Genomic DNA, 27,471 nt, shown 5'->3' with positions numbered 1-27,471 from the left:
AGTGATACATTCCTGAGTGAAAACAATTCCTCTTTCTTCCAAAACCTCAATTTTGGGCACCTTTTAGTAAAAGTTCCTTTAAACCTTACCTGCTCAGATAGCAATCTCAGTTTCTCCAACAGGGAATAAAGAACTATCCTGGCTGAAAAGGAGTACTGTAATCATTAATTTCTAGTCCAGCTGATTGTAATTAAAGAATAAAACACTTTTTGCAGTTGGGCATCAAATTTATTTCATTTTTTCACCTCAACTGAGTCCCTCCTGACATTGCTACTTCTCCATCCATGTTCAAAATTTAGTTTCTTTTCATTTTAACACTCACTCCTGCAATCCTGAAATGAGCAAGCTAATTAATGACCAGCTTTCAGACATTTCATTCTATATGAACAGAATGAGACATGATCTACATTTCTGCAAAATCCGATTGACCATGACACAGAAATCAATCCATGATTCAGTTGCTTCATTAAACGGCAAGTCTACTACAATTTTACCCCATTTCACAGCACAGCTAAAAGAAGTTCTCAAAGAACAAAAGTAATAACCATTTAACATTCTGACACTGACCACATGCAAGATGAAACGCAATTTCATGCAGAATAATCATTGAGTGTACAGCAACCTTCATAAAACACTGTACAGCTGTACCAAATTACAATATCAGCATCACAGGGCAGAGTAACACTACCAAACATGGTACATCACATACTGCATAATTTAAGCCAATGCTCAGAGATAGACAGACAGCTTTACAAGTGAAGCATCGTAACGCAGGTGGACAGAGGAAACCCACAAGCAGAGACCTCATCTCTACACACAGGCTCACAAAACTTCACACATATACTTAATAAATCTCAGAATTAGGACAATTGTATTGGGAAAAGCTAACTGAAGTAGTCAAACAGTTGTGTACTTATCAAACAGTACAGAAAGTAATTAGCCAAAATGTTCATGTCACACAGAAAAGGTGACAGATGAAACTTTGAATTCATTAGAACTCTACATGACAGCACAACTTCCAACAAGATCACTACAGGTAGTGACACCATCTTTGAAACAGGGCTTTGCAGGATGCCAACTGCAATAAGTATGTACATGCCTGTTTATTGGTACTTCTATTAGGTCAATTGCCTTAATTTTAGCAGTAATGGCAGACATCTCAGTAAGTGCAGTTCAGCAATGCACTTTCACCACTATCTAGCTGCATGGATTTCCCCTTAAATTCAAATGATCACAAAAATCATACGGGCCTAAGCAATTATGCGTGTTTCAACCATGCATCTGCACACTAAGAACTGAGGTGTAATTGTAAATTGTGAAATAGATACCATGTGTCATATTATTACTAAGATTCTTACCTTGTGCAGTTCCAGGAGCACTTTGTCCAGAAATCACCCCTTCACTGGTGTAAGCAGAGTACAAATTTTCACTGGATGGTGATGGTTTCAGCAACTGACCTTGTCCAGAAACAGTGAATTCTTGAGTACTTGGGGGCGGCAAAAGCATCTGCTGTGATGTTAAAACTGAAGCAGTACTCTGAGCAGTTAAGGATCCTGCAATAGAAAAGCAGCTACATATATCAGCAGCAAACAGGTCAACACAAAAAAGCAATCACAACTGATGCTAACTGTCACCTACCAGATGGTAAAGGACTCTTTTGTCCTTGGGAACTGCTTCGACTAGATTTGTTGCTTTTCCCTTTAGTGGGCCGTCTACGACGTCCAGACAGGGGTGCTGCAGGTGGAATTATTACAGCTGGTGGTGCTTTACCCAATTTGATATAAAGTTCCTCAATCTCCAGCTTCTGCCGTGACTGCAACTCCTGGATCTCTTTCAAATGTCTGAAATAGATAGATTTAGGATTGTGCATTATTTTGGAGAAAATAAACTGTTAGCGACACTTTATTTTGGCTAATCTGATAAAGGATTGTTAGGGAAAACACAGATGCCAAACAGAGCAGGGCAAGTCTGCATGAAGACAGTTAGCCATTATACATGATAGCCAGCACTAAAACAAATATTGTTAGGGAACAATTCCCAACTGCAACAATTACCGGGGTGAACCTCTTTGTTTACTGTCTCAAAAAGCTACAAAGGACCCCGAGATCTACATCACTCACCTCACTCAGTAATAGTCATCAGGAAACTGGAGAACAAGGGAGTGGGTCCCATCGTTCAAAAATGTGCTTTAACCAGGTAAAGACTCAGTAAAAGTCAGTGAAGACAGAATCAAAAATCTCAATTCATTCACCAAACATTCCAATCTCCCAATTAGGCAATTAGGTTTCTGAGACTAATGCTACTTTTGTTAAATATAAGTAGACTGCCAAAATGGATAGCAGTCTTTCACACGTACTTCATTGGGATGTATCACAGGGAGTAGCAGAGTTACAACCAGCAATGACAACTAATACAAATCACTAATGATCATTACTTTTTGGCCAGCGAGTGTCTATTTTAAATAGTGGAGAGTTGCTCAGGTAAAGGAAATCTAGAGCACAGGAGACAATTTTAAAATTAAAGCAAGGCCAGTTACAAGTTAAATTACAAAACATTTTAGTGGAAATCTGGACTTCACCCCTCCACCCAATACTAATTCACAAAGGCTGTGGAAGTTGAATTAAATATAAATATCCCAATCTAACATTGATGGAGGAGGACGTAGTCACAGCAAGGGAATCAAATAGAAATGTTTAACTTTAACTTTATAAACAAAACAAGTAGTCAATTTTTACATACAAGTTCATTTGGATTTAAAATATTTCTCAGTTTTTCCCTCAAAGTCATCCTACTGTATACCTATGCATTCTAGCAATTAAACATGACTAATCATGTGCACAATAATCAGGATAGTATGTTTACAAGGGTGAGGAACTGTTTTAACATCAAGATACTGGCATATAATTGCGCATTCGGCAGGATAGATGTCCGATCCTACAATAAAAACCACAAGAATGACCCGAGGATGTCAAATCAGCTCTGGCAGTGAGCACTGTTTCCTAATCTTAGGTGGAGTAGCAGTAGACACAATATAATTGACCACACAGTCTCTAAGACAGACAGAAAAATCATTCTGAATTATCCATCATTGCTGGCCATATTTCTCTTGGTGAACAGCACAGAACTTCTGTGATGCTCTCTCAAGTAGCAAGCTGTCCTGCCTAAATACTGGTCGTATTGATCATTCTTAAACTGTCATTTGTTCAGGAAAGGTTAAAAAAAACACCAGCATTATATTAAAATTGTTCCACTTTTTGTATGGAATGAGACACACAAGACTAAAAAGTACAAGTTTGCAATGCATTCCACGCTGTATCAGTCAAATTTTTCAAAGACTATTTCACTAGTTATTATATTAAAAAACTAACTGTTGGAAACTGGATCATATGTATTGATCACATCAGACAGTTTCCAAATGGATTAAAAGAAAAGTAACCCGATACCTACTTGTCCCTCAATCTGTGGAGTTCTTTTCGCATATCTTCATCTTCAATTTCCGAATCATTATCACTGCTCATGTAGGAGGAATTAAAGGAATTGGTAAGGTTTTGTACAATGGTAGCACTCTTTGATTCTGGAGATTGAGGGGAAACTGAACTCCCTGCACTATCAACCTGCGTTTGATCCAGTTCCTTTGAATAAGGTTGCTGTCCAGTTTCCTGCAAAACTGGTCCATTCACATGTAGATACTGTTCTGAACCAGTTGATTCTTTTGATGGCAAAATTTGATCTGAAGCTCGAAAGAGATCGACTGCCACAGAGGAAATTACTGTCATTGGAGCAGTGCTCAAAGGAACATAAGGAACAACTCCCTTGCCTGCTTCATAAGTAACTTCATCTTGTGTCCTCGCTACTGAAAAGCGGCCAACAGTGTCACGTTGTGTTGTGACCTGGAATCTTCCTATATTTGCCTTCTGAGCTGGCTCCTGTTCTTGGTATGGCACAGATTTGCCGTTTTTGTTTTGAGTTACTGAGACACTATCCACCACATCTTCGTGACTGTCATGTTCAGGTTTAATCACTGTACTCTCAGGGCTGCTTCCAGAAAATGAAGATTCATTTGACATAAGTTTCAGCTTACTGTCTTCCCGCTTGTCATTTGCTTCTTGATACAAGACATCATCTGTTGCAACAGAAACCTATAAGAAAAGAAGGTACTGAATGTTTCTTCAAACAAATCTTCATCCAGATTTGGTAAATGAGTGAAGAAATTTTAAATCTATTAAAAATATACACACAGTCAAATATGCATGCTTTGCAGCTGGGATAGTTTTTAAAAGTGATGCCTCAGTACTATAATGGAGTGCCAGCTTTGAAGTTTTGCTCAAATCCTGCAATGAACCCACAACCTTCTGAGTCAAGAGACAACTGAGCCACTATATTTGTATACTCAAACCTGACTGCACATTCCTCTAAAGGTGTGGACTATATGACGTTTTACAAAGAACAATATACATGGTTTTATGTTCACACCCATATTCTGCTCTGAATCTCAAGGCAACAAAATATGGGGCAAAAAAATGACATCACCAAGATGAATGACATTAAAAATATATCACGCAACATTCCATCAAAAATCCAAATATCTTTATTTTGGTCTTATTCTTCTTTCTTTTTGAAACATGTTGCTTTCAACTCCACCTCTTCCAACTTAATACCATGGCTGGTCTCTGCAAGGAATAGTTCATATTTCAAGTCAGGGACAAAGTGATAGCATTTCACCACTGACCTCAAATACAGCTACTCCAAAGATCTTGCAAACTTTTGATGTATCCTTCCCCTTTCATGATGTTAATTTTAATCTGGTGACATGTGAAGGGGTTTTCAGAGCATACAACAATTGGATAGTATGGTAAGTAAACGCAGAAGAAAGATACATTGATATTCTTTACTATATATTAAGAGAGCAAAATAAATAATTGGAACAGATTAAGGTAGAAGCTTAAGTATCAAATCAATTTTGGTTCCGTCAGGTTATGCCTCTGAAAAGTGTTTTGATACTGGTTATTGTGAAAGGTGCAATCAAAACAAAATTTATTTGCTTTAAGAAATCATAATGAAGAAATTTAACATTAAACATATATATAAAATTTTTCAGGGCAAGAGGGGTTTTACAGCACTTTTGTAAGCTCAGTACAACAGTAAAACTCAAGTTACAAATCATTCGAAAGCTGTAACTTTCCAAGGTGGTTTACACCGAGATCAATAGTGTTCGAAGTGAAGTTTCAATCGTTTCAATAATTTCTACTCGAATGGAGTCAGATGAAGGAGTGCATAGGGTTTCAAAATACATTCTATTTTATAATATTTAACTGCACTCTTGCAGATTACAAAAGTAACAAATAATCATTTTCACCTGTTCAGTGCAAACCCATCAGAAAGATAATGATTAGATTCCAGAGTTTTGAAGCTTAACAAACTTTTAAAAAATTTTCTTAACTATTAAAACTTGCATGTAATTCCCCAAATGGAACTGGCAGACAAAAATAAAAATAGATTTTGTCAAGACATTTGGCAAATATGTCTATGCATTTTTTAAAAAAAAATGCTGTAGCCATTCAACACTGTCCATGAATCAAGCTGAAATCACAAACCAGCAAGCCAGAAGTTTGCAGTCAAATTGATATCAATGGTCAAAAAAAAAGCAATTGCATTTCAAAAATATTTCCTTACATATAAAGCTCTCTGGGATACCTGGAGTTAATCAAAACCACTAATAATGAAATGTCTTTTTCCTTCATCACCTCTGGTTTTTAAGAATTAAGTATTACCTGAAAACGACCCATTTTAACAACTCCACTTCCAGTTGCAGTAATTACAGCTATGTTTGACTCTATGGCACCTTCCTCATGAGATTGCGACACTAGCACAGGACACCCCAATTTATCTTCTGAGGAAGCCATATTACTGTCACCCAGCTGTGGAACATGAACTGGAATGGGAAGAGAGAGGGGAAAAAAGGAAATATATTTATAAATTAGCACTTCCTAAAGCTAGCTGCCGATCATATGGCTAAGTATATTCAAAGTATGACTGCTCACTTTAAGACTTTAAAATTGAACTGCTTACTTTTACAAAAGCCTTATATGGCTGACAGCTATTAATCAAGATGCTTAAGGTTTTGAATTGTCAGCACACCAATCAAGTAAATTTGACAGTCACAAGTGGCCAACAGGAAAAGTATCTGAGTCAGTTTGCTTCAAATTTTCATGTTTGTTTTTAAAAATATGAACACCAAATATACACTACTCCTGCATTAGACAGTTTTCACTCAGCAGCATTGTAAAATCCATGTTTATCACTCAAAGTTTGATAATATTTAAGCAAAGTATTATATTTTCTATGAGCAGCAATAAACAATGAAAAAACGTATTTGCCCTGAAAGGAGTGATACAGTACATGCTCACTTCAATAAATTCTTTACCTTCACCAGGCAGACCAGGTGTTGTATAGCTCTGTCCAGGAGGTACAACTGACCCACTTATTGGAATCATACCCTTTGATAAAAGAAAAAAAGTACAAGTTCATTTGAATATGCATTAAAGATGTATAACATACACAGTCATCCAATTGGGAATTTGGGTTTTAAAATAGAGGCATTTAGATTTTGATTTCAGTTCTGTGATCATAATGTTTTCTTCAGAACAAGATGTCATTTTGAAAAGTGACCCAAATACATCACATCTAAAAAAGTACATGATTCAGTTACGTGCTGTGCAGGATACCTGTATCATTTTTTAATAAAATGTTTCGACTATTTAAGACAAAGAAACAGACCAGGAGAATTTAACTTTATTTAGAAGAATCTTGATCTCAGTTAAGAACATTTTTTTGACATTGCAGAAGGTTTTTAGTTTAAGTTGCCAAATGGAGTGTGTTTCAGAAAAGCCTTTAATTTCTCAGAACTGAAGAGCTCCTCCACTCCTTCTGTTTATTTTCCATTTTCTTCTTTTTATTTCTTCCCTCTTGGCGTTCTCTGAGGTAGAGCAGGCTAAGGCAGGATCGGAATGGGGACGGGACACCGGTGGGTCCGGAGCAGTCCGGTTGTCGACTGAGACCAGTGCGAGCTGTCAGCGGCTTGCGAATCTGGGTAGACCACATTTGGAAGCCCCCTATGCTGATCTACTGAAGACAGTTATGCTCACTTTTCTAACTTCAGCACGAAAATCAGAAATTACAATATCCATCCGGATTTTATTTCTATCACATGCAAGCATAACACAATGCATAACTGGTATGAAATTTCTCTTCACTCTATACCACTTTAGATTTTCACAGTATCAGTCATCTGTGAAGCAGTTCAATATTCAGCACAGACCAACATGAGCCTGCCAAAATTACTCCAATGGCAAACAAAACCTGGCCATACATCTTTTCCATGTACACAGTACAATCCAGTATCAGTCCCACTTAAGAACAATTAGAGATGGGAAATAAATGGAGACTTTGCCATGATGCTTGCATCCCAGAACATATTCTCAAATTAAAAAAAGTTGACTGGACATTAACGAGAACATTTTCAACAAGGAGCAAAAATGGACTTTCAGAGTGATACGTACTTATTGTGGGAGTTTAAAGAAAGTTTTTAAGGGTTACTGCGGATTATATCTGCCATAAAAGCTGTTGGCTGCGAATCTTATCAGATCGAATGGATTGGTTGGAGAGACAGTTAGAAGCAATGAGGAATTTGCAACAGCGACAGTATGTGATGGATGGCAATTATAGGAAAGGGGGGGGGGGTCTCAGATACAGTCACATGGTTAATTCCAGGAAAGGTAAAAGAGGAAGGCAGATAGTGCACAACTCTTTTGTGGAAATACCCATTGCAAACAGGTATGCTGTTTTGGAAAATGTAGGGGGGTGGTGGATTCTCAGGGGAACGTAGCACGAACAGCCAAGTTTCTGGTATTGAGACTGGCTCTAAAGCAACGAGGGGTACGTAGGGGTCAGAGAGATCAATTGTGTTAGGGGATTCTCTAGTCAGAGGTACAGACAGACGTTTCTGCGGCCAGCAGCGAAAAAGCAGAATGGTGTGTTCCTTCCCTGGTGCCAAGATCAAAGATGTCTCAGAGAGGTTGCAGAATATTCATAAGGGGGAGAGGGGCCAGCAAGAGGTCAATGTCCACATTAGAACCAACAACATAGGAAAGCAAAAAGTTAAGAATGGATTACTCCCGGTGCTACGAGCAAGTGAGGGAAGGAATAGGAGGATAGAGCAGATGAATGCATGGCTGAGGAGCTGGTGTATGGGAGAAGGATTCACATTTTTGGATCATTGAAAACGCTTCTGGGGTAGAAGTGACTGATTGCACCTAAATTGAAAGGGGACGAATATACTGGCAGGGAAAGTTGCTAGAGCTGCTCGTGAGGATTTAAACTAGTAAGGTGGGGGGTGTAGGACCCAGGGAGATAGTGAGGAAAGAGATCAATCGGAGACTGGTACAGTTGAGTACAGAAGTGAGTCAAACAGTCAGGGCCAGCAGGCACAAGGTAGGACTAATAAATTAAACTGCATTTATTTCAATGCAAGGGGAATAACAGGGAAGGCAGATGAACTCAGGACATGGTTAGGAACATGGGACTGGGATATCATAGCAATTACAGAAACATGGCTCAGGGATGGGCAGGACTGGCAGCTTAATGTTCCAGGATAAAAATGCTACAGGAAGGATAGAAAGGGAGGCGAAAGAGGAGGGGGAGTGGCATTTGTGGATAAGGGATAGCATTACAGCTGTGCTGAGGGAGGTTATTCACGGAAATACATCCAGGGAAGTTATTTGGGTGGAACTCAGAAATAAGAAAGGGATGATCACTTCATTGGGATTGTATTATAGACCCCCTAATAGTCAGAGGGAAATTAGAGAAACAAACTTGTAAGGGGAGATCTCAGCTATCTGTAAGAATAATAGGGTGGTTATGGTAGGGGATTTTAACTTTCCAAAAATAGATTGAAACTGCCATAGTATTAAGGGTTTAGATAGAAAGGAATTTGTTCAGTGTGTACAAGACAATTTTCTGATTCAGTATGTGAATGTACCTACTCCAGAAGATGCAAAACATGACGTACTCTTGGGAAATAAGGCATGGCAGGTGACTGAGGTGTCAGTGGGGGACTATTTTGGGGCCAGCGACCATAATTCTATTAGAATTAAAATAATGATGGAAAAGGATAGACCAGATCTAAATTGGAGAAAGGCCAATTTTGACGGTATTAGGCAAGAACTTTCAAAAGCTAATTGGGGGCAGATGTTCGCAGGTAAAAGGACAGCTGGAAAATGGGAAGCCTTCAGAAATGAGATAACGAGAATCCAGAGAAAGTATATTCCTGTTAGGGTGAAAGGAAAGGCTGGTAGGTATCGGGAATGCTGGATAACTAAAGAAATTGAGGCTTTGCTTAAGAAAAAGGAAGCATGTGTAAGGTATAGACAGCAGAGATCGAGTGAATCCTTAGAAGGATATAAAAGAAGTAGGAGTATACTTAAGGGGGAAATCAGGATGGCAAAAAACGGGACATGAGATAGCTTTGACAAATAGATTTAAGGATAATCCAAAGAGTTTTTACAAATACATTAAGGACAAAAGGATAACTAGGGAGAAAATAGGGCCCCTCAAAGATCAGCAAGGAAGCCTTTGTGTGGAGCCGCAGAAAATGGGGGAGATACTAAATGATTATTTTGCATCAGTATTTACTGTGAAAAAGGATATGGAAGATATAGACTGTAGGGAAATAGATGGTGACATCTTGCAAAATGTCCATATTACAGAAGAGGAAGTGGTGAATGTCTTGCAACGGGTAAAGGGGAATAAATCCCCAGGACCTGATCAGGTGTACCCTCGAACTCTGTGGGAAGCGAAAGAAGTGATTGCTGTGTCTCTTGCTGAGATATTTGTATCATCGATAGTCAAAGTAGAGGTGCCAGAAGACTGGAGGCTGGCTAACGTGGTGCCACTGTTTAACAAGGGTGGTAAGGATAAGCCAGGGAACTATAGATCAGTTAGCCTGACGTCAGTGGTGGGCAAGTTGCTGGAGAGAATCCTGAGGGACAGGATGTACATGTATTTGGAAAGACAAGGACTGATTAGGGATAGTCAACATGGCTTTGCGCGTGGGAAATCATGTCTCACAAACTTGATTGAGTGAAGATTGATGAGGGCAGAGAAGTAGATGTGATCTATATGGACTTCAGTAAAGCGTTCGACAAGGCTCCCCATGGGAGACTGATTAGCAAGGTTAGTTCTCATGGAATACAGGGAGAACTAGCCATTTGGATACAGAACTGGCTCAAAAAGGTAGAAGACAGAGGGTGGTGGTGCAGGGTTGTTACTCAGACTGTAGGCCTGTGACCAGTGGAGTCCCAGAAGGATCGGTACTGGGTCCTCTACTTTTAGTCATTTACATAAATGATTTGGATGTGAGCATAAGAGGTACAGTTAGTAAGTTTGCAGATGACACCTAAATTGGAGGTGTAGTGGACAGCGAAGAGGGTTACCTCAGATTACAACAGGAGCTTGACAAGGTGGGCCAATGGGCTGAGAAGAGGCAGATGGAGTTTAAGTTAGATAAATGCGAGGTACTGCATTTTGGGAAAGCAAGTCTTAGCAGGACTTATACACTTAATGGTAAGGTCCTAGGAGTGTTGCTGAACAGAGATCTTAGAATGTAGGTTCATAGCTCCTTGAAAGTGGAGTCGCAGGTAGATAGGACAGTGAAGGCGGTGTTTGGTATGCTTTCCTTTATTGGTCAGAGTATTGAGTACTGGAGTTGGGAGGTCATGTTGTGGCTGTACAGGACATTGATTAGGCCACTGTTGGAATATTGCGTTGAATTCTGATCTCCTTCATATCGGAAAGATGTTGTGAAACATGAAAGGGTTCAGAAAAGATTTACAAGGATGTTGCCAGGGTTGGAGGATTTTAACTATAGGGAGAGGCTGAACATGCTGGGGGTGTTTTCCCTGGAGGGTCGAAGGTTGAGGGGTGACCTTAGAGGTTTACAAAATTATGAGGGGCATGGATAGGGTAAATAGGCAAAGTCTTTTCCCTGGGGTCAGGGGAGTCCAGAACTAGAGGACATAGGTTTAGGGCGAGGGGGGAAAGATATAAAAGAGACCTAAGGGGCAACTTTTTCACAGAGGGTGGTACGTGTATGGAATGAGCTGCCAGAGGAAGTGGTGGAGGCTGGTACAATTGCAACATTTAAGAGGCATTTGGATGGGTATATGAATAGGAAGGGTTTGGAGGAATACAGGCCGTGTGCTGGCAGGTGGGACTAGATTGGGTTGGGATATCTGGTCGGCATGGACGGGTTGGACCGAAGGGTCTGTTTCCATGCTGTACATCTCTATGACTAATTTTTCCAACTTATTTGACTGTTTGCAGTTTTGGAAACGGATGACAAAAAAAGTTTGACACCACTGCCCTTTCACGTTTAAAACAATACCCCAAATTTATCTTCAAACTAAGTAAACTCCCTTAATCAAAATCATAAACTTGAAAACTTTAGAAAACTTGAAAACGTGGTACTTTAATACATTAAAACTCACCTGTACCGATGTGACAGGAACTGGTGCATTTGTCACAGTCTCTGGACTCAGGGCACGTCTTAATTGGGCATCTAAAGTGTCTAACGGTTGTTGTGACTGAAGGACGATAGAAGTTTTAATAAGTTAGTTATCCACAAATTCATGCTGCACCAAAACAAAAGAAAAGTTCATTTCTAATACTCATTGATATTTCAGCTAAAATGTTATTGCAGCTAGAGTTTCAACGTCCCCTAGTTTTGAATCAAACTTATGGCAGGGTTCATTGATAAAATTCTCCAATATAGCAACTCAAATACACTGAATTCTTAGTTTTAATGCAGAAACAAAACATAGTCAATATTGATTCATGCCTTAATTATATTTTAAGTTCAAAACCATTGACTTGGCATCCTCTACAAAGGTTGGGATTAGACTTAGAAGAGGTATTTCCTTGGACTTGCTACGAAGTTCTGAGCAGGAGGCTCACTGCCATCAGAAACCAATGAAGCAGCTTATCTATTGGCCTATTTGCCCACTTGGTCAGTAATTTATGGTCTTGGACAAAAACTTTTAACAAATAGCATGAAAAATCTAAAACAGATGCAACTGGCTCACATTTCCAATGTCTTATCGAACACATTTCATTCAAACATTTGAGCCAACTATTGAATTATAAAATGATTACAGCACAGAAAAAGGCCTTTTAGCCAATCAAGTCTGTGCCACTGCACCTCGAGAACATAGTAGCTCATCCAAATCCCCCACTCTTTTGCCATAGCCATACAGGAGTTTGTTCAATTCCCTTTTGAAAGCCACAATTCAATCAGTCGCCACTCCAGACAAAGGTAATGAAGTCCAGATCCTTACCATCACTCATTTAAAAAATGTTTTGCTTCATTTGTCATTCAGCTTCTCCAATCTAGACATGAAGTGAAGTTCTCATCCCTGGTACCATTCTCAAACATTTCCTGCACTTGCCTTCACATCTTTCCAGAAGTGTGAAGTCCAGAACTAAATGCAATACTCCAGTTGCATATAAACCAACACAGTACAAAAGGTTCATCATAACCACCCTGCTTTTGTGTTCTATACCTCAATGTAGAAAACCTAGTATCTTGTATGAATTATTAACCACCTTCTCAATCTGCCTGACACTTCTAACAAGTGTTTCTGTTTCATACTCCTTTTAGAACTATAGCTATTAACTTACATGCCTCTCCTCATTCTTCCTACCAATATGCATCTCATCACACTATGCTGCATTAAATTATCACTGCCATGCAGTAACCCACTTCACCAGCCTGTCTACACCTGTCTTCCTATCCAGGGAATCTACATCTATTACCTTCACACTTCATAATACTTCCAAGTTTTGTGACATCCACAACTTTTGAAATTGTACCTTGGGCAACCAATTTTAGTCATTAATATATATTAAGTAAAGTGGTGCTCGTTCAACTGAGAGACGACTACTGAATACCTTCTTCAATCCAAAACTCTGCTCACTACTGCTCTATTTCCTGTCACTTAGCCAATTTTTGACCCATGCCGCCACTGTCCCTTTCATTCTATGGACTTCAACTTTGTAGACATGACTGTCATGTAACACGTTATTAAACACGTTTGGGGGGTTCAAGTACACATCAACCACAATACCCTTATCAACCTTCTGTTCAAAAAGCTCCACAATATCAAAAAAAATCAAACAAATTAAACAATTTTCCTTCACACTCATGCTAACTTACTGTCAATGAATCCTTATTTGTTCAAATCACTATTTATTTCAAACCAAAGTTCAAGTAATAGGCCTAGATAATCCCTTAAATTCTTTTTCAAAAACAAAAATGTAGCATTTCATTTGATAATGTAAATGTTATAAACTATCACCACTATACCCTAAATGCTCCCTTAAATCTATTTGAAAGCCTCATTCTTCAGAACAAGAGCCAAAGTCTCCTGCCTCAGTAGGTCAGAGATTTATTAGCCAACAAAATACTTCAGTAAATCTTCTTCCTCTCGAACAGCTAAACTATTGAAAGGGCAGAAGTTGAAAAATAGTATAAATCATGCTACGAGAACCTAGTGCACCCAGTAGCTTTTTCTGCAGAGTCAGTGAAACAAATTCAAGTGATATTGTCAGAATGTTGTCTGTGTAACAAACTAACTGCGCAATCTAAACTGTCAATCAGTAATTAGATGAATATAAAAGACCTAGGCTGACTGAAAAAGTATAATTGTAATCAAGTGTAACTGATTGTGGGAATTTGCATGCCATAGTAGAATTTTGCAATCCTGCTTCCATATGCTTGAATAAATTGGTAAACGAGGAAACTTGAGATTCATCAGACCACAGAGTGAGAGACAGTTTGAACTCAGAGCCTTTATTGGGATAATTAAAATCCATATTATTCTACAGTTCTTGCACCGCTCTAACTTTCCTTAAAATTTGCACTAGTTGGTGAAGTACATAATATACCCATAGTGTATTATGTACTTCTATAAATTCGGTTCTTAAGTGGAACACAGAAACCAAGCACTTCAGAGTAAGAGGAAGCCATTTGGCCCTGTGGGGCTACTCCACCATTCAAGATGATTATGACTGATTAGGCTGGGGTTTCAATTCCACTTTCCTTCCTGTACCTCATAAACCTTGACTCTCTTATCTATCAAAAACGTATCAATAAGAACTGTAAGACATCCATTTTCCCTCCAACATACTTGTTAAATCAAGTGCCACCCTACCTTTCCTGAGCACTGCATATCATAGCTTTTAAACAACTGTTACAAATTATGTTAAGTCGGTGTTATTGCCACATCATAATGCCTCGTGGAATTTGGCACCTGCTGTTCACCAATGTTACCACACGATGTAAACCCAAATTAGTCTAACTCAATGGTAATATTCGTTTTCATACTCTGGTGGCACCTTGTTTCTCCTTTCCAATGCTACATTCCAATTCCCATCCCTGCACAATTTAACTCTACCTCATTTAACATTAGCTCCTGATATCAACTTCAAACCAAACATGCACATGCACATTCTAGCCCACTGATCATCTCCAAAAGGCCAAACTACTGACATCATTGGGTATCAGTTGGGGAGGCAATGGCCTAGTGATATTGTCGCTGGAGCGTTAATCCAGAACCCAAGTAATGTTATAAAGTCATAGAGATGTACAGCATGGAAACAGACCCTTCGGTCCAACCCGTCCATGCCGACCAGATATCCCAACCCAATCTAGTCCCACCTGCCAGCACCCAGCCCCATATCTCTCTAAACCCTTCCTATTCATATACCCATCCAAATGCCTCTTAAATGTTGCAATTGTACCAGCCTCCACCACTTCCTCTGGCAGCTAATTCCTTACACGTACCACCCTCTGTGTGAAATAGTTGCCCCTTAGGTCTCTTTTATATCTTTCCCCTCTCGCCCTAAACCTATGCCCTCTAGTTCTGGACTCCCCGACCCCAGGGAAAAAACTTTGCCTATTTACCTGATCCGTGCCTCTCAATTTTGTAAACCTCTATAAAGGGCACCTCTCAACCTCGGAAGGTCCAGGGAAAACAGACCCAGCCTGTTTAGCCTCTCCCTATAGCTCAAATCCTCCAACCCTGGCAACATCCGTGTAAATCTTTTCTGAACCCTTTCCAGTTTCACAACATCTTTCCAATAGGAAGGAGACGTTGAATTCTGCCATGGCAGATAATGGAATTAGAATTCAATAAAAATCTGGAATTAAAAGGTCTGATGATGACCATGAAAACCATTAATTGTCAGAAAAACCCATCTAGTTCACTAACACCCTTTAGGAAAGGAAAGTGCCATCCTTATCTGCTCTGGCCTACATGTGACTGCAGACTCTCAGAATGTGTTGACTCTGAATTGCCCCTGGGCAACTTGGGATTGGGAACAAATGCTGGATTAGCCAGTGATGCCGTCATCCTATGGATGAATATTTTTTTAAAAAGTCACTCAATGTTCCCATTTGTGGTTCTAGGGACCAGGACCAAGAAGTTATCAAAGAGTCAAAAAGTCATAGATAGAGGAGGTCTACAGCAGAGTAGTAGTCTTTTTGGCTTATCAAGTCTGCATCAGTCAAAACAAGCACCTAACTTTTAAAATTGCATGTTCCAGAACACAATTTCTCAAACAGTGGAATGTGGACAAGATTCGGTCTCTATGTCAATGATAAAATAGTTTGGGTGATTTTTTTTTAAAATTCAGAATATACCCAGGCACATATGCACACAATGGTTTCAAAGATATTTCATTTTATTGATAAGGTGAACTTTTCCAAAGAAGGGCCTGGATTGGAAATATACTGTTGGTCTTTTACAGTGACGGAGAAGAGGTGGTGATCAGTAGGAGTTTTCCTTGGCCATGTTTGCCATGCGACTTTGCAGTGTCTGGCATTCAAAATGGCACCTAATACAGGCAACAAAAAGGTCAGAGATCAGAATAATAATGCCTGACTGCCATTCTCTCTCGGTGTGTTTGGTGGCAACAGCTGAGTTGAAGTGTGGAAGGCCCTGCAGTGAGGGTAATTGAATTCCCAGTCACTGCCATTCCCTCCCCATCTTCTTCTCCTCCTCCTCCTCCTCTTCAACCCCTCCACCCACCCATTCTGACTATTGAAGTAATCCAGCAGTCAATACCTTTGCAGGCATGTTTTTCTCTGTTAGCTTCCTAAAATCTGTCTGCAAGGACTCTGTGGTGTTGGTATCAATTGTGGACCACAATCTCTGGATGTATTGCCCCCCAGAACACTCTACAACTGCATAGTGACACACTTGATTGAGGCATCATGGAGACAACATGCCAACCAGAAATCAAGTCTGCCACAGTTGCAAAAACACCTGTCTAGTTCACTAAATTGTAGAATTCTCCTGTTACTATTGTTTTCCTAAAAAAGCATCCCCCCTCACTGTACAGCTAAGACATGCATTTGGCTAGGGCATTAAACTGCAGAACCGTCACCTTCACCGGTATTCATAATGGAATACTGGTTGGAAAGCGAGAGGACTCCAGCATGACTTCTCTGGCCCTTCTCTACTGTCCTTCTATGCTTGCAAACCCTTGGGATGCAGTGTGACCAATTCCAGCATCATAGTCTCCACATAGTCTCATGGATGCAGTGCAGTGATACTTGCTGTTGGTCCAGCTCCAAAGCCCAGTCCTTTCAGTTGATGACGCCCTCGACATATAGGAAACATACTGGAGTCCCCACTTGCAACGCATAATAATTGTATGAATTATTTCAGTCAATTTGAGAGACACAGGTCAGTGCAAGGAAAACAGATTGGGGCCTAGGGCTTTGGTCAAACATATGTTCCTTTTAGAAATTAAAAATAATTCCATTAACATAGACCAAAGAATTGCCCAAGAGTGTGATTATTTGCACACTTGCCTCTAGTATCCAAATATTACATGATCAGAATTGCTACAGTGGACGATACATTTGGAAGATTTCAGGGATCATGTGGGCAGGAACATGAAAGATGAATTCAAGAGTGAGCACTTCAAATTTAATAAAGAAAAGGATGCGGAAACAATGTAGTTCACAAAGAGAAAAGCCGAAGGAAGAAAAAAAGATGCTTTATGCATCCAGTGTTGCATAGTTTTGTGCACGTTGACAATTTATGGTGCTTCACCAAATGAAAACGCAACATTTGCTAGAGGTAAGGGTTAAGTTGGGAAATTTGTATAAGTGAAAACAAGTGGTATTTTGAGGATCAGAAACTAATCCTGGTTTTAAAACAATCCCAACATTATATGAAGTCTGCTTAAAATCAACAGAGACTGGAACAATTGAGCAAAGTTTATGGCGGGGAAAAGAACACAATTTTGTACTTCCAACCATTAAACTGAAGGAAGGGACTCATCCAAGATAGGATCGATGCTAAACAATCACAGAGTCACAGATGTACAGCAAGGAAGCAGATCCTTCAGACCAACTCATCCATACTAACCAGACACCCTAAATTAATCTAGTTCAATTTTCCAGCATTTAGCTCAAATCCCTCTAAACCTTTCCTATTCATATACCCATCCAGGTGCCTTTTAAATGTTGTAGTTGCACCAGCATCCACCACTTCCTCTGGCAGCTCATTACATACACACACCATTCTCTGCATGAAAAACGTTGCCTATGCTCTCTAGTTTTGGACTTCCTTTCCTGGGGAAAAGACCTTAGTCACCCTAAACATGCCCCTCATGAGTTTATAAACTTCTATAAGGTCACCTCTCAGTCTCTAACACTCCAGGGAAAATAACCCCAGCCTCTCCAACCTGAGCAACATCCTTGTAAATCTTTTCTGAACCCTTTTAAGTTTTACAACATCCTTCCAAAGCAGGGAGACCAGAACTGAACGCAGTATTCCAAAAGTGGCCTAACCGATGACCTGTACAGCACAACATGACCTCACAACTCCAATACTCAATGCACTGACCAATAAAGGCATGCATACCTAAAGTGTTCCTCACTACTGAGACTCCACTTTAAAAGGAACCATGAACCTGCAATCCAAGGTCTCTTTGCTCGGCAACACTCCCCAAAACCTTACCGTTAAGTGCTTAAGTCAACCCTACAGCAAAAAGAAATGAGCTAGATGCTATAGTAGATCTAATTGAGCTTATTATTAGAAGTGAAAGCTAATCCATTGGTTGCAGATGACGTTGCTGAAAGTGAAGTGAAAGAGAAATCAGTAAAGATCCTCGAGGAACTCCAAACAAGACTGATAATAAAACCAAGAAACCTTCTTGGAGATACACTAGCTGCTTTGAATAAGACCTAAGGGCTGATGGAGGAAGAGAGACACAAGTGGTGGTTAATGTCATCAACCAATTCAACTGATATCCAATATCCAAAAAAAAAGGTGAAACACCTTGTAAACAGAGGATTTTCTTTGACTTGCTTTAATCTCTATCAATTAGTTGACCCATCTAGAAATAAACACAAGGAAACTAGATCACAATTCACCATTCCTCACCAAACATGCTGCTGTTGATACTGCACATACCCCATGTTTTCTCCCAACTTATCAGAGTCGATTTAACTTATTTCAAGAAATCAATTTCTAGCTTGCATTAAGGTGATTTCCTCGAATTCCAGGATCAGCAATTACTGTTTTATATGCTGATGCATTGTTTTGGAACTTTGGAAAAAAAAAGTCAAAACAACAGCAGTTTTAAAAAGGGAGAAGAACAGAAAAAGGAAGCACATGGTGAGGTCATTGCAAGAGGGATAGAGAACTGCAGTTACTGCCTTTGCTGTTTGAATTCATGTATCGCTGAATATCAGAGCACAGCTGAGAAAAATGAACAAAGTGAAATTCTCAACTGGTCTTGAAGGAACTGTTGAGCGAAGTTCACAGTACAGAATCAGATAAGTTACTCGTTGTTTTAAGCGTGGCCTACAGAGAATCTGCAGTAGTGAGTAGAGTGGGTTCTTTCTTGATAATTATGTTTTTGGAGATACATCTCTTGATTAAACTTAAAATATAAGCCGTAACTATTAACTTAACCTGGGGCAGTGTTTGCAAAGGAATAAGACTGTTATTTTCTGTAGATCTGTAGATTGTGAAGGAGAAAAAATGGCCCAAGTGATATGTACTTATTGTCAGATGTGGGAGTTTAAAGAAAGTTTAAGGGTTACTGCGGATTATATCTGCCATAAATGCTGTTGGCAGCGAATCTAATCAGATCGAATGGATCGGTTGGAGATACAGTTAGAAGCAATGAGGAATTTGCAACAGGAACAGTCTGTGATGATGGCAGTTATAGGAAGGGGGTGGAAGTCTCAGATACAGTCACATAGATGGGTCAACTCCAGGAAAGGTAAGAAAGGTAGGCAGCTAGTGCAGGAGTCTTTTGTGGATATACCCATTGCAAACAGGTATGCTGTTTTGGAAAATGTAGGGGGTGATCGATTCTCAGGGGAACGCAGCACGAACAGCCAAGTTTCTGGTATTGAGACTAGCTCGAATGCAACAATGGGTATGTTGGGGTCCAAGAGATCAATTGTATTAGGGGATTCTCTAATCAGAGGTACAGACAGACGTTTGTGGCCAGCAGCGAAAAAGCAGAATGGGGTGTTGCTTCCCTGATGCCAGGACCAAGGATGTCTCAGAGGGTGCAGAATGTTCTCAAGGGGGAGAGGGGCCAGCAAGAGGTCAATGTCCACACTGGAACCAACGACATAGGAAGGGAAAAGATTGAGATCCTGAAAGAGAGTTAGGCAGAAATTTACAAAGGAGGTCGTCGAGAGTAGTAATATCTGAATTACTCCCGGTGCTATGAGTTGGTGAGGGCAGGAATAGGAGGATAGAGCAGATGAATGCATGGCTGAGGAGCTGGTGTATGGGAGAAGGATTCACATTTTTGGATCATTGGAAAGGCTTTTGGGGTAGACATGACCTGTAGGAGAAGGACGGATTGCACCTAAATTGAAAGGGGACTAATATACTGACAGGGAAATTTGCTAGAGCTGCATGGGAGGATTTAAACAAGTAAGTTGGGGTGGGGACTCAGGAAGCTAGTGAGGAAAGAGATCAATCGGAGACTGGTACAGTTGAGAACAGAAGTGAGACAGACAAACAAACAAACAAAAACAAACAAACAAAAACAAACAAGTCAGGACAGGCAAGCACAAGGTAGAACTAATAAATTAAACTGCATTTATTTCAATGCAAGGGGAATAACAGGGAAGGCAGATGAACTCAGGACATGGTTAGGAACATGGGACTGGGATATCATAGCAATTACAGAAACATGGCTCAGGGATGGGCAGGACTGGTAGCTTAATGTTCCAGGATAAAAATGCTACCGGATGGATAGAAAGGGAGGCGAGAGGGGAGGGGGAATGGCAATTGCGGATAGGGGATAGCATTACAGCTGTACTGAGGGAAGATATTCCCAGAAATATATCCAGGGAGGTTATTTGGGTGAAACTGAAAAAGAAGAAAGGGATGAGCACCTCATTGGGATTGTATTATAGACCCCCTAATAGTCAGAGGGAAATTGAGAAACAAACTTGTCAGGAGATCTCAGCTATCTGTAAGAATAATAGGGTGGTTATGGTAGGGGATTTTAACTTTCCAAACATAGACTGGAACTACCATAGTGTTAAGGGTTTAGATGGAAAGGAATTTGTTCAGTGTGTACAAGACAATTTTCTGATTCAGTATGTGGATGTACTTACTAGAGATGATGCAAAACTTGACCTACTCTTGGGAAATAAGGCAGGGGCAGGTGACTGGGGGAGCACTTTGGGGCCAGCGATCATAATTTTATTAGATTTAAAAATAGTCATGGAAAAGGATAGACCAGATCTAAAAGTTGAAGTTCTAAATTGGAGAAGGGCCAATTTTGACGGTATTAGGCAAGAACTTTCAAAAGCTGATTGGGGACAGATGTTCGCAGGTAAAAAGATGGCTGGAAAATGTGAAGCCTTCAGAAATGAGATAACAAGGATCCAGAGAAAGTATATTCCTGTTAGGGTGAAAGGAAAGGCTGGTAGGTATAGGGAATGCTGGATAACTAAAGAAATTGAGGCTTTGGTTAAGGAAAAGAAGGAAGCATATGTAAGGTATAGACAGCAGAGATCGAGTGAATCCTTAGAAGAGTATAAAGGAAGTAGGAGAATACTTAAGGGGGAAATCAGGAGGGCAAAAAGGGGACATGAGATTGCTTTGGCAAATAGAATTAAGGAGAATCCAAAAAGAGTTTTTACAAATACTTAAAGGACAAAAGGGTAAGTGGACAGTGAAGAGGGTTACCTCAGATTACAACAGGATCTTGATAAGATGGGCTATTGGGTTGAGAAGTGGCAGGTGGAGTTTAAGTTAGATAAATGCAAGGTGCTGCATTTTTGGAAAGCAAATCTTAGCAGGGCTTATACACTTAATGTGTTGCTGAACAAAGAGACCTTGGAGTGCAGGTTCATAGCTTCTTGAAAGTGAAGTCGCAGGTAGATAGGATTGTGAAGGCGGCGTTTGGTATGCTTTCCTTTATTGGTCAGAGCATTGAGTACAGGAGTTGGGAGGTCATGTTGCGGCTGTACAGGACACTATTAGGCCACTGTTGGAATATTGTGTGCAATTCTGGTCTCCTTCGTATCAGAAAGATGTTTGAAACTGGAAAGGGTTCAGAAAAGATTTACAAGGATGTTGCCAGGGTTTTACCGATAGGGAGTGGCTGAACATGCTGGGGGTGTTTTCCCTGGAGCTTCAGAGGCTAAGGGGTGACCTTCTAGGGGTTTACAAAATTTTGAGGGGCATGGATAGGGCAAATAGGCAAAGTCTTTTCCCTGGGGTCAGGGAGTCCAGAACTAGAGGGCATTGGTTTAGGGTGAAAGGGGAAAGATATAAAAGAGACCTAAGGGGCAACTTTTTCACGCAGATGGTGGTACGTGTATGGAATGAGCTGCCAGAGGAAGTGGTGGAGGCTGGTACAATTGCAACATTTAAGCAGCATTTGGATGGGTATATGAATAGGAAGGGTTTAGAGAGATATGGGCTGGGTGCTGGCAGGTGGGACTAGATTGGGTTGGGATATCTGGTCGGCATGGACGGATTGGACCGAAGGGTCTGTCTCCATGCTGCACATCTCTATGATTCTATAACTGCTTCAGCTATATCTCTCAGGAGTCTGCTTCATATCGTTTCCATGAAATATTGTCTCTGCATTCATTTTTCATCTCCCTCTTTCTTCGAGCATGCATCATATTCTCTGGTTCTACTTTCCAAACAGAGTGGTCATATTCCACCTCATCTAATTGTGAAACAGAGGTGGGAATTTGAAATTGAGGGCTGCTGGATTTCTTGACGGTGGTACTTGAGAAAGGCATTATGAAAGTAATAAAATCAGTTGAGCGTGCACAGATGACAGTGGGAATGGAGAGAAAGAAAGGATCCAAAACAAAGTTAAAGAGACTCCAAGCTATGGTTAAGGAGATGATCAGGGATATGATTACAGAAAAGCCAATAAAAGGTGAAATCAAAGCAGCCAAGCCTAGTTTGAAGGCTGAAAGCGCTGAATGTTTGTCAAGGGTTAAACAGAAAGTCATGTCCAGGAAAGTCAGCATTAGGATGAGAGTGAGGATGGGGATAGCCTTATCTTCCAAACAAGATATTAAACCAGGGCAAAAAATGCCTCTCAGTTAAACAAAGAATCACATAATAGTATTTCAATGATGATCAGAAGAGTTTTTTCCCCCCAATGACTCAACCAATACTTACCAGTCAAATAGTATCACAAAATAAATTCTGGTCATTATCACATGCCGCTCAGGTGATCTTGTTTTGCAAGGCTGAATTATCCGCCATGCTTCCGACATTACAATAGTTTTTCAAATAGTGAATTGAATCTTGGGATAGCAAGAGAGAGTAAACAGTTGTGATGGTTTAGAGTAGAGTATAGTAGAGATCAGAGTAGGCAAAGTACCTCAGAGAGGAAGATGAAAGTGGTCCTGCTAGGTGAAGACAGACAAGCAGGGCCTGTGAAGGGCTAAGTTAAGAGCGAGAAAGTAGTAGTGAACTCAGGTCTGAAATTTAAGCTAAAAAGTGTACATATGACTGGACACAGACTGCCATGTTCTAGAGGCATATGGAAATACAGGCAATAGCAAATGATGACAACAAGACTACATTGAGAATCAATCTAGGAGAGTCAAGTGCAATGAAGTCCACGTGTATGATCGCACATATGGTTTTTAAAACATCTACCAAGAAATTAATACCTTACAATACCTTTGCTCCCAGGATACAAGATCACAATGGAACATGGCCAGTTGAAGTGATCAACACAATACTCTACTCGATGGAAACACTGCTGTCACATCTGAAACCATCTATACCTCGTGCACACCAGAATCCACCTTACATGAACTATTACAGCAGGTGCTAAACTATATTTCAACATTAGTTGTTGGATGAGTTAAGAGTACTGAAGCACAGCTCATAAACCAAGTTGCAAATAACCTAACCTATATTAGGTTGAGCACTTCAAAACCACTAACTGCTGCATGCACATTAAAGGGCATAGCGATTAGAAACACTCGAAGTAGAATATTTGCATGTACATTGATGCATCTGTCATACATTGATCGATATCAGGTTAATAGAAGGAACAGACAAAAGGAACAATTTATCCAACCCTTGGGTGTTGCATTTTGATATGATAACTTAGTGAAATGGTTAATAAGCATGACACAGAACATGCATATAATTTGCAATGAAGATATGAATTACATGCAAACATGGCACAGAGAGTAATGAATTCACAAAAGAGCACACTGGGAAACATTATTGCACCTGGGTTAGTGAAGTTCCTGGAAAAGATGGCAACTGCTCAGTGGGTGGTGTGAGAGCTTGTTTTAATTGCTGATCAAGAGCTTCCGTGCTTAGCTGTTGCACCTACAAGTAATGAATGGGAACAGTAGTTGCATCAACCAAGGCTTAGACTAAATGGCTCAGCAAATATAGGTTTTGAATGATATTCTCAATTTATTGTATAAACAGCCTATTCCAATTTAGAGAAAGAATTTACCATTCTATATCATAAAATCTAACGTTCAACTAAAACAAAGTGAAATAAGCAAAACAAAATGTCCAAAGTATACTCTAGTCTAGAGTTTTCGTCAAACACTATGCAGTATTTTCTGTGCTTAATCACAAATTCCATTGCTGGTAAAATAATCTACCAACACATTATTTATTGCTACACTTGTGAGAGAGTTGACGTTATCTTTACCATGATTTGGTAACTAATGTCAAAAGTATCTTGATCAAAACAACAAGGTGATACAATTTTAATTGTAAGTTACAAGATGAAGTGATCTGTGCTCCTCTCATCCATTTCCTTGCTGTCGATTCAGCAGAGATTGGCAACAGGAACTATGGCCATGGGGTGAGACGGTATACAAAATAAATCAAGTAAACTAGGAAATTTGGCATGAGTTGGACTGACACCACAGACCAGTGCTCAATGCTAATTATACAAATTCTCAGACAAAAGAAACTGAACTAATTTACACGTACTTCTTTGTTTTGCTTTCTCACACACATACTTTTAAATTATGCACTTAAGTTTCTTGAACTTCTGGTTAACTTACTGGTAATCTGCCCAGTGGTGGCTTGGAAGGTGGAGTGCCTGGCCGTCCTGCAGTTGTAATGACACTCGTCAAGGATACAGTATAACTGGCCGGAGTCAAAGGTTGTTGGACAGTTAAAGGAAGTCCTGTTGGGCCAAGAGGTAGACTAGAAGGAGGTATGACAGACCCTGTGGCAGTTACTGGGTAGGACGCGACAGTAACTGTTGAAGTTCCTGGAGCAGCAGATGCTTTTCCTGAAATAAGCAAACTATCAACTGTGGTGGATTCTGCAACCAATCCCATCTCCGAAGATGCTGGAATGTGAGCACAGCCTGCAGCACTATGCTCGCTGAACAGCGATCGAAGCTTTTCATCCAAGGTCTTAATATTATCGATGCCTGTTCCTTTGGCGTTCAAATCTATGTCCACTTCAGAGCAATGAATATGGGGTTGATTTGGAAGAAAAGCTGTTTGAGGCCGATTGTGAATCAGCGTTTGTTGAACAGAAGGAATGCTGCATACAGGCTGTGCAGTTCCTGTGCCAGATGCAGAGGTCTGGGTTGCTAGGGGCACAGAAATGCCCACTGTTTGAGGTAGGATGGCATTTTGTGTAGTAACTGTTTGAACCACAGGAGTTTGAGTGCCACAAACAGGTTGCAATAATGGTGGTGAGGTGGAAACTGCCAGTGTCATTATATTACCACCCACTGGCTGAATTTCTGCTTGGGTTGCACTATACAAATTTTCTTTCTGGCTCTGAAACAAGTTCAGTGAAACTGAAGATTCTGCCAGGCTGACCACAGGTCCCCCACTGAGCTGTTGGGTTGTCGGCAAAATCACAGCTTCAGTGGAAGATGGGGTAACAGAAGTTGAAGGTCCTACACTGATAGTAGTTTCTTCTATCAAAGCTTGACCAACTTGTGATGTTAATGGCTGCACTAACGAGCTTACAACTGAAACACTTGTGACATGACCACTAATTAGTTGCTGGCTTGACTGACAGGTCCAAGGCGGAGGTACACAACTTGAAACACTAACATTAGCAGCAAGGCCACCAACAGACAGCTGGGCTGACTGAGAGGTTGGAGGAAGCAATACGGAACTAGGGCCAATCACACCAGCAATGCTTTCACTACTTAACTCAGCTGGTTGTGACTGAATATTCTGTACCCTGGCTTGGGATGCAGAACTAGCAGTTATGAGACTAGCTGGTGCTGATGATGACACTGCCGTTTGGATATGAATTCCTTGTCCAATACTGGTCATTTCTGGATGTGCCACAGTAAATGGTGCCATAGTTTGATTGAAGATTGGAGGAGCGGTATTAGGACCTTCTTGAAATGGTTTATGCTTTAAATCGGAAAAGGCTTGTTGCAAGCTCACTGAAGAAGCTGAGTGTGATAGATTTAGATTGTGACTATGGGAACCAGCTGTAAAAGAACATAAGACATCTCAATTAGAACAAACAGCATTTGACAATATAAGAGCTCTAAACAGTGAATTCAATCTTCCTATGTTGTCCTTTTAAGTGAGAGTTTAATACCTGCATCAGTGGAAGAATCCACACTAAGTAATCTAATCGAAGTAACTTCCTGAACAATCCACAGTGGTGAGATGTTTAAACAAAATAGCAAATGCAATATTAATTTTCTTTTAAACTAAATCTTGTAACAGTGGCCATTTTTATTCACTGTGTACAAGTGTTTCTCCATGTAAAGGGCAATGCATTTATGTCCATCATAGCTGACTGCCTGAATCATGTCATTAATGATGCTTAGTTCCATTCCCCCATTAAAGTAGTCAAGGATCCAACATGCTTTTTCAACAGCTTTCTCATTCTAACATCCAAAGGTCTATGTCCATCCAGTCACATATCTCTATTCCTGCATCTCTCGTTTAATGCTTTATCATTTAGTTCATATGACTCATGTTTTTCTAGCAAAAATGCATCACTTGGTTGATACATTTTCTTTGCCACATGTCTGCCAATTTCATCAGTAGGCCATTTTATCCATTGTTTAGTACATAGCTAAATTTCTTCTATCTGGAAACTAGGATATTTGCCCTTGCATGTAGCAAATCCTGGATATTAAAGTCCAGATCTTAAATAAATATCAAAAAACAATGACTCCTACGGAACTTTAACCAACTATTTTCCATTGCTATGTACTGTCACATTGCTAATTTTATATCCATGCTTCATTAGTCATTTAATTAGATGGCTTAAATTTTACTGACATGTCTAATGTCATAATTGGTTTAATGACTTCTGAAAGTCTGAACACATATCAACCAAACCACACTTATCAGTACTATTATTGCAGCCAACACAGTCAAGTTAATTAACATTTTTAAAAAATAAATTGCTGTTGACTTTCACTTATTAGCCCAGACTTTTCTAAATATCAATTAATTTTATCCCTGATGTTGACTGTTAGTTTGGTGGACTACAAAGATTTTTTTTGGGAGGGGTATTCTTTGCAGGTTTTTTCAAAAAAGGAGGGACACAATGACAGTGTCATCTAACTAGCTCTGGGAACATTGGCTTAAATCACACCTGGTAACTGGTAGGACTTAAATTCAATTCATAAATCTAGAATTAGCAGTTAGTATAAAATATGACCACAAAACCCTTGCTGTTTGTTGTAAAACTCATTTGGCTCGCTAATGCCCTTCAGGAAAGGAAATCAGTCATCCTTACTTGCTCTGCTCTACACAATTGAAGACTCTCAGCAATGTGGGAGACTCTTAAATGCCCTCTGAAATGGCTTACTCAGATAAATCAAACTGCTATGAAGTCTAAAGAAATTAATAAGAACAAACCAAGCAATTCATCAAGCCTCCTCCAACTACATCTT

At 39.9% G+C, this 27,471-nt stretch overlaps 1 protein-coding gene across 15 annotated transcripts in view; it reads right to left on the bottom strand.

Annotated features, from left to right (window-relative positions):
* wnk1b (WNK lysine deficient protein kinase 1b) overlaps positions 1-27,471 on the bottom strand; it is a 153,239-nt gene that overhangs the window by 20,089 nt on the left and 105,679 nt on the right. For 14 of the 15 annotated variants that reach the window (XM_043709287.1, XM_043709289.1, XM_043709293.1 and 11 more), the window contains 8 exons: positions 24,635-26,043; positions 23,835-23,936; positions 11,544-11,639; positions 6,425-6,497; positions 5,772-5,932; positions 3,448-4,139; positions 1,639-1,841; positions 1,359-1,553 (listed from right to left, as the gene is read on the bottom strand). In XM_043709287.1, the coding sequence (XP_043565222.1) occupies positions 1,359-1,553; positions 1,639-1,841; positions 3,448-4,139; positions 5,772-5,932; positions 6,425-6,497; positions 11,544-11,639; positions 23,835-23,936; positions 24,635-26,043 (2,931 nt within the window). The remainder of the gene's footprint in view (positions 1-1,358; positions 1,554-1,638; positions 1,842-3,447; positions 4,140-5,771; positions 5,933-6,424; positions 6,498-11,543; positions 11,640-23,834; positions 23,937-24,634; positions 26,044-27,471) is intronic. The other variant, XM_043709295.1, reaches the window with a different exon arrangement.

Source organism: Chiloscyllium plagiosum, chromosome 19 (genome assembly GCF_004010195.1).
Source record: "Chiloscyllium plagiosum isolate BGI_BamShark_2017 chromosome 19, ASM401019v2, whole genome shotgun sequence".
NCBI classification, from domain to species: domain Eukaryota; kingdom Metazoa; phylum Chordata; class Chondrichthyes; order Orectolobiformes; family Hemiscylliidae; genus Chiloscyllium; species Chiloscyllium plagiosum.
The sequence above is the reverse complement of the archived record's forward strand: the minus strand, read 5'-3'. Positions and strand labels throughout refer to the sequence as shown.